General features: G+C 37.0%; 1 protein-coding gene across 1 annotated transcript in view; it reads right to left on the reverse strand.

Moving 5' to 3' along the window:
• The window catches only part of LOC106872006 (uncharacterized), a 39,916-nt gene that overhangs the window by 27,798 nt on the left and 4,147 nt on the right, over positions 1–7,971 (reverse strand). Inside the window, exon 2 of the mRNA XM_014918810.2 lies at positions 93–162. Coding sequence (XP_014774296.1) covers positions 93–162 — 70 coding nt within the window. The remainder of the gene's footprint in view (positions 1–92; positions 163–7,971) is intronic.

Consider the following 7,971-nt stretch of genomic DNA (forward strand, 5'->3'; position numbering starts at 1 on the left):
ATTACTTTGAATAAAGTGACAAAGATTCACAAACTATAAAAATGAACACATGTAACATATATAGAATGAAATAAGTATTTTATAATACTTACGGTGACTATCCAGAAGGTAGTTGCTGTATATATTTTGGGATGGGACCACTTTTTCCCAGACTTTTTTTATCTAAAATATATAACAATGATGAATTAGTAGTTATTTGTTAATTCTGTTGTGTCTGGGAAGAGTCATTCTCTTTTAATGCTTTATAATTTAACACACTCACCAGTAAAATTTCCATTCATTTACTTATTTATTTTTCTAAAACTTTTCATTGCATCTTGCAACCTTCTCTCTCCAGACACAAGAGAATATGCTTTAACACATGAACTCACATAAAGAATCTTGCAAACCAAATCCCAAAACGAAATATGAACATTATTTAGCAGTTATCCACGAACTGGATGCAAATATTTAACAATTTAAAAAAGGCCTTCACTATTTCTATCAAGTGATAGGAATTTTGACAACTCTTTGGTTTTCAAAACCAGTAAGAAGGCAAAGATTAAAGAAATACCATAACTCAAAATATCTTTGTAGGCATGAAAGTGATGAGTGTTTTAATGAGTTCTAGCATCTCTAAAGTAATTTATAATGATTTATTAGCACCAGTTGGAAGACTTCAAGAGAACCCCAATGCCTGACAAAAGACTAAAATAACCGGAAATCTTTTTCATTATGATATTCTACTGGCTTCAACTTCATTTTAACATATCTTTTACTTGTTTAAGGCATTAGACTGTGGCCATACTGGAGCACAACCTTGAAGAACTTTTAGTCGAATGAATCGAGCCCCCAGCATTTTTTTTTTTAAGACTGGTACTTATTGTATTGGTCTCTTTTGTTGAACTGCAAACACACCAACACTGCTTGTCAAGTAGTGGTGGGGGACAAACAGACACCACACACACACATATATATATATATATGTATGTATATATATTATATATATATATATATATGTATATATATTATATATATATATATACACACAAGAAAGCCTTCTTATAGTTCTCGTCTACCAAATCCACTGACAAGGGTTTGGTCAGCCTAAGGCTATAGTACAAAAAACACTTGCCCAAGGTGCCACACAGTGGAACTGAACCTGGGAACGTGGTTGAGAAGCAAGCTCCTTACCAAATAGTCACGTCTGCACTTACATTTTTAAAAAGTTTGTAAATAAATTTTAGATAATACTTGAAAAACATATATGTAAAACCTATCAAAGGGATAAGTTCTACAGATCAGGGATTTTATAGGAGTACCAGGCCTTTCTACTACTTAAATCTGTAGATTGGTCTTATCTAATGTTTTTCTAAATAGGTATGCTAGTTCACTGCCAAGACATGACACTCTGGTATTATTTGTTGTCATACCATGAGTTGACCGTATCTATCTTTTTCCTAGTCTTTTCTGTGTTGTTCCAGGATTTACTCCTGTATAGCGGGCAGATCCCCTTTGCATCACTCTCTATGATGGCTTTGTACTTAGCCGTGGCTCCTTTTTACACTCTAATCCTGTCCCTTTGGTTATAGCCAGAGAACTGCATGTGGTGGATGAAGTGTTGTATGTGTCTTTCCAATTCCATAGGGTCGCACATGCAAGACACATTCCTCATCACTCTCACCAAGTCTGCTATAAGAATATTGAACTTGGAATTGTCCACAATAGCTGTGTTCTGGTGGACAAGGTATTTAGAGGCCATCAGTTTGACATAACGAGAGTAAAGGGTCTGGACCTTATTGTTCTTGGGTTCTAACCAGAGTTCTGTGTCTAAAACTGGTAGCCTATAGTTGGGGTGCTTGTTTGAGTAGTCTATCTTGACTTTGATGGATGAAGTTAGCTATTTGCTAGATGCTTTCCATAGTGTTAGCTTCTAGATCATCAACATTGTCTTGTAAAGAGAGTCTGCTGAATGTCAACCCAACAGAAGGACCAGCTATCCAAATTGACAGTACCTTGGTAGATAAAGCAATTAAGGGTATGAAGACAGGGATCACCACAGAGATGCTTAAAATATCTGGCGGTGTCAGCTATAGTCTAGTCACCCATATGGTCAATCAGGTGATACATGAAGGAGTCATACCCATTGACAGCACCATAGTCAACCGAGAGCTTCTCTATGCTGATAACTTTGCTCTAATAGCTGAATTACTATCAGAACTAAGGAGAAGTTTCAGATGTGGAAGCAAGGTCTAGAATTAAAGGGCCTTAGAGTCAATCTAGTAAAAACCAAAGTCTTAATAAGTAGGAAGGCAGACAAACCACAAATCCCTTCAGGTAGATGGCCCTGCTCAGTCTGTAGAAAAGGTGTAGATAGAAACTCCATAAGATGTACCCGGTGTAAGCTATGGACACATAAGAGATGCAGCAATATCAAAGGAAGGCTAACTGGGAAGATAGTTTTTGTGTGTGGCAAATGTTCAGGAGCAGTAAACACTGAAAATGTGCAGACAACAGCTTCCGTCACATCCCAGGAGGAAAAAAACTATAAGTAGTTGATAGCTTTTGTTAATAATGTAGTAACGCCTGCGCATGCGTAGAATTAAACAAGCAAGCGTTTCCCGCTCAATTCATTCTCTTTTACGCTGGCCAGCGATTGAGCATGGACGTGTGTTTAATAGCTGTCCCTACATCTTTCGGTCTTATACTCGACAGCTCGTTATTCTCACCTCTAAAGATGTATAACTAAAGATATGTATGTTTTACCAAGTAAATAAATGTTGTTTAAGTTGTTTAGTCTGGAGTTCAGCGTTCCGTCTATTTCTTTAATTTTATAGTAGAAAGTCAGGTATACAATCTAAAGATGTATAACCCACTTTCTACTAAAATACAAATAATAAATGTTACCTAGGTAACCAAGTCAGTAGCAGGGGGTGGTTGCTCTGAGAGTGTAGCTGCTAGAATAAGAATAGCCTGGGCAAAGTTCGACTTTGCCTTTCATCCTTTCGAGGTCGATAAATTAAGTACCAGTTGTGTGCAGAGGTCGATCTGATCGACTGGCTCCTCGAAAATTTCGAGCCTTGTACCTAGAGTAGAAAAGAATATTTTACGTGAGTTATTCCCCCTTAAACCACGGGGTTAAGTTGGTAAAATCTAGCTGTTTTCTTTTCCTTGGGGGGGGGGGGGGTCGGATTTTAGTGTTTATTTTTAAATAGATGAGGGTCAAACCAACAGGTTTCGTCATTATATAACAAGTAATCAATATCCACCCACCTCTCTCATCCAAGATGTTGAGATAAGGTAGTGGACGGCATGAGAATAAGGGCAAGAAAGGTGGGTGGGGCGTTCGAAAGAAAGAGGAACATCGGTTATTTTAAGGCGGGTGGAATTATTTATTTGACCAGACGAGCAACCAGGATAAGAAACTTGTCAACAGCATAATTATTACATACACACCTGTCCGCACATTACACGCTGTCGGTTGGGATCAGTACAAAATATAGACAAACACATATACGTGAGTCACAGATGGGTAATGGAAGCTGTCTTAACAATTTACATAAGCTTCCACTTGCGAGCGGGAAAGAATGCATAGTATTGCAGTGAATAATAATAATAATAGGTTTATGCATGACACCTGTATGCATGCTTGCTACATGTGAATGTATACGTAATTAGAGAGGGTGTATTATTTTATTACATCCGTCTCACAAGTTTGTCGGGAAAGGGCACAGAAATAAAAATGTGAAAAAAAAAAAAGGATTTTTTTTGGACGACAAATTCTTTCACAAAAGAAAACAACCCCCTCCCACTTCCTTGCCTTTTCCCTTTTCCATGAGGGAGTGATAGTTATTACGAAAGTCCATAGATCAAAGTTTATATTCGTCCCACGAGACGAGTGTAATAGTAAGAATTCACCGCAAAAATTTACCTTGCCTATTATAATGGGTAAGTATTCTTATCCCCACCCCTGACAAATACCTATTCTATGCACTCATCTCACCATCATCTCTTCTACCCATCATACCAGCCTTCCTCTCATTGAAGGAAAACACTCGATTTGTGCATATTGAATATATCTATCTCCTTCGCCAGACACCTATATCCTGCAACCTCACTTTCGTATGTCTTCCCAAATCATGATGCTTGAGTCAGATAGGAGAGCATGCGGGGAGGAGGGGTAATCTCCCCCGGACATGTTCTCTTGAGGATATACTCTGACTTTTCATCATATCTCATCTACACACCACCCACCTACATATAATGTGGGGTAGCACTGCATCACCTCACACTCAACCCACCCAATCACACTTATCACTCTCTCATTAATACCTTGGAACTGCTTTTCCCTCTCTTTTATAACCTCCTTCCATCTTATCTTTCTTTTACACTCCACTTTATTCACTTGAGTATAAGCCGGGGGGGGGGGGTAGCATTGCATTTTCTCCTATTCAACCCTCCCCATCATCCTATCACTATAAATGTCATTCACTGTTCCCCTTGACACTACTTTTTCCCTTTCCTTCCTTTTATACCTTTCCATAACACTTTCCCGTACAACCCTCTCTCAACAATAAGCAAAATTTATTCTGTAATATCTTCCTATGCACACTCCATATAAATATACACAGGTCAACCAATCAGCACAAACCATTGCTCAGCTCTGTTTAGACAGGATTTCGTCCAGCAAACCTCTTGAGTGCTATGCAAGATCATGAGTGGTGTGATTGGGTCAGGCAAATCCAAGCAAGCTCAAACAGATGATGACAGCATTAAATATTCTTTTCTACTCTAGGCACAAGGCCTGAAATTCTGGGAGAAGGGGCCAGTTGATTAGATTGACCCCAGTAAGCAACTGGTACTTAATTCATCAACCCTGAAAGGATGAAAGGCAAAGTCGACCTTGGTGGAATTTGAACTCAGAATATAAAGACAGACAAAATACTGCTAAGACAGCATTAAATATTATAACACTAATTTAACTAAGTCTGAAAAGTTCTGTGTTAAAAATATTGTGAGAAGTGGAGAATCTAATATTTCTGGTTCTTGCACTTGCCCTTCATCTGAAAATGAGGAAGTGAGATAAAATGGTGTTGCTACAATGTTTACTTACCACAACCAAAAAGACAAGACTAATTCTTCTATTTCTCAATCTCAGGTAGAGGGCAATGGACATAAATTTTAAATTCTTCACTCCTCACAACAATTGAACTTATCAAACTTTTCCATCAGTTTCCATGGAATCCAGATTTTAACTTCTTATAGAAAAAATGGGATTCTCACAGCTAGGATACTTTTGATCATAAACCTGCTTAATTAAGGCTGATTGAAAACTAAACAGCAGCTGAATTAGTAAAAAGTGGCATCCATTAACTCTTCTCATTTCCTCTCATTGCCTGTTTGTTTCCCCATTTCTATGCTTCAATCCTATTTTATAGCCATTTAATTTTCATAATCCCTTCACAGATGAAGGAGCCTAGTCCATATAGTTATAATTCATTTCTGCTACACCGACTTATTCTAATTCATAAACTCTATTGAACAAGATCTTACCAATACAGACTGGTTCATGTATAACAGATAATTGGAGTGAGTTTAGTGGCATGAAATGTTCGGTTTGTAACAAAGTTTCAAACCATGACTTTTGGACAAATAATCTCAAACCTTGATCATTAACCCTGTATAAACTCAATAATAATAAAACAATTATTTTATGGCAATTACTAATTTCACGCCTCCACTGTAGTTTTACAGCTTAACAAATATGAATTATTTTCTGTTTCTGCATTGTTGCAAGGAAAATAAATTTATAAATAGATTCCATTGCATAAGTCAAATAATAAATGCTTTTCTTAAGCTGAAAACTGTCAGTTAACTACAAAACAATCTGCAAGTTGACATATCAGAAATTTCAACCGAGACCCAATAACCTAAGTAATGAATAAATCTCACTACTACATTTTTTTTTTTTTCAGATTGCATCAATTCCATTTTATTTATCAATAATCATTTTATAAGACTTGAAGAGATGGATAACAAAGTTACTTCAAGCAAGATCTAAACTCTGAAATAAGGATATGAGCTAAATGTAATAAATAGCAATATACTGTTGTCTGAAACAAACGTCACTGGTGATTTCATCAGTTCTTTAATCCAATGATTTCTGAATGACATACATAGCTTAGGTTAATATATAATAGTATTAAAATATTCTACAAGTGAAAACACCCTAACAGAAGTGACTAATCAGGTCTGGAAATTGTTGATTAAAATTATCTTTCTGCAAAAGACTGTCATCTTTCCAAAATCAATAAAACATTATCATCATCGTTTAACGTCCATTTTCCATGCTGGCATGGTTTGGACGGTTTGACTGAGGACTGGCAAGCCAGAAGGCTGCACCAGGCTCCAATCTGATCTGGCAAAGTTTCTACAGCTGGATGCCCTTCCCAACGCCATGTACTAATTAAATACTAACTGGTATTCTGTTAGTTACAATGATGAGGGTTCCAGTTGGTCTGATCAACAGAACAGCCTTGTCATGAAATTAATGTGCAAGTGGCTGAGCAATCCACAGGCACATGTATCCTTAACATAGTTTTCAGTGAGATTCAGCATGATACAGAATGTAAGGCTGGCCTTTTCAAATATAAGAACTATTCATTTTTGCCAGCTGAGTGGACTGGAACAATGTGAAATAAAGTGTTTTGCTCAAGGACACAACACACCGCCAAGAAATACAATTACAACCTTACAATACCCTCAACCACTATCAAGGATGAGATCTTACAAGAGCTGACAGTATTTTAGTAAGTGAATACACAATTACTACAGATTGAGTCAACAATATGATGCCTGAGTAAGAAGGAGAATGGTAAAGGTGTTACTGAATGGTCTTAAATCAATAATAACTATGATTATATCAACTATTCCACAGTACTGCTTTAAGTCCCTTGCTATTCTTGCTATATATAAATGATATCTTCATTAATCCCATCCTCTTCATTAAAATGGCTTGCAGATGATGTCTTGATGTGCAAACCTAAAATACTAACACTGATTATCATTCTTTTTAACAAAGTCTCGTCTATCATCATTAGAAGCATAGGTCAATACATGGCAAATAAAATCCAGTACCTCCAGAGATGAAGTAGCAATTAGCCTCTTGGAATATTGGAATATGCCCTACTCATACTAGCTTGATGATATACACCTAGATAGAATTAGCTAATTGAAGATAGCTCAGTGTCATCATCACTCAAAAACTGATTTTGGACTAAAGTTTACCTCAATAATAAAAGAATGTAATAAAAGTTTACACATATTTACGAGGTCTCTTTCTTATAAAACACAACTAAGATCTTTAGTGATAGAAAGGAGACTGAAAGGTTCATGTGCACAAAATCTTGCAAGACCCACTGACAGTAGATCATGAAAAGATATTGAAAACAAACATGGCATATACAATTTTTTGTCTCTTTTTTTCAGGAACAGCTTTATGTATTGATTAACAATCAACAGCATTGGAAAGCATAAAGATTAAAGTTGTAGTTGAGAAAAAGTTGGCTGACACAAAGGACTGGAAGCAATCTGAATATTGGAAAAGAGTTACCAGTATCATGACGCTTTGCACTGAGTATCAAAATGCTAACATTATGACTGCTGCTCAATGCCTGTTGAAAACTGTAAGGGCTGTAAGACGTGACATGGACAGCTGCAACAGAGACTATGGAGTCATGGCTAGCAGATCTTCAGGCTCAATTCAGACTGCTATATGAAGCTGCTGAAGACTGTGGTCAATCCCTGGATGGAGAGGGTTGCTGCTGGAAGGAGAATATGGCTCTTTGCCATACTCTCTTTACTCTCTTTTACTCTTTTACTTGTTTCAGTCATTTCACTTCGGCCATGCTGGAGCACCGCCTTTAGTCGAGCAAATCGACCCCAGGACTTATTCTTTGTAAGCCTAGTACTTATTCTATCGGTCTCTTTTGC

Source organism: Octopus bimaculoides, chromosome 3, assembly GCF_001194135.2.
Source record: "Octopus bimaculoides isolate UCB-OBI-ISO-001 chromosome 3, ASM119413v2, whole genome shotgun sequence".
NCBI classification, from domain to species: Eukaryota; Metazoa; Mollusca; class Cephalopoda; order Octopoda; family Octopodidae; genus Octopus; species Octopus bimaculoides.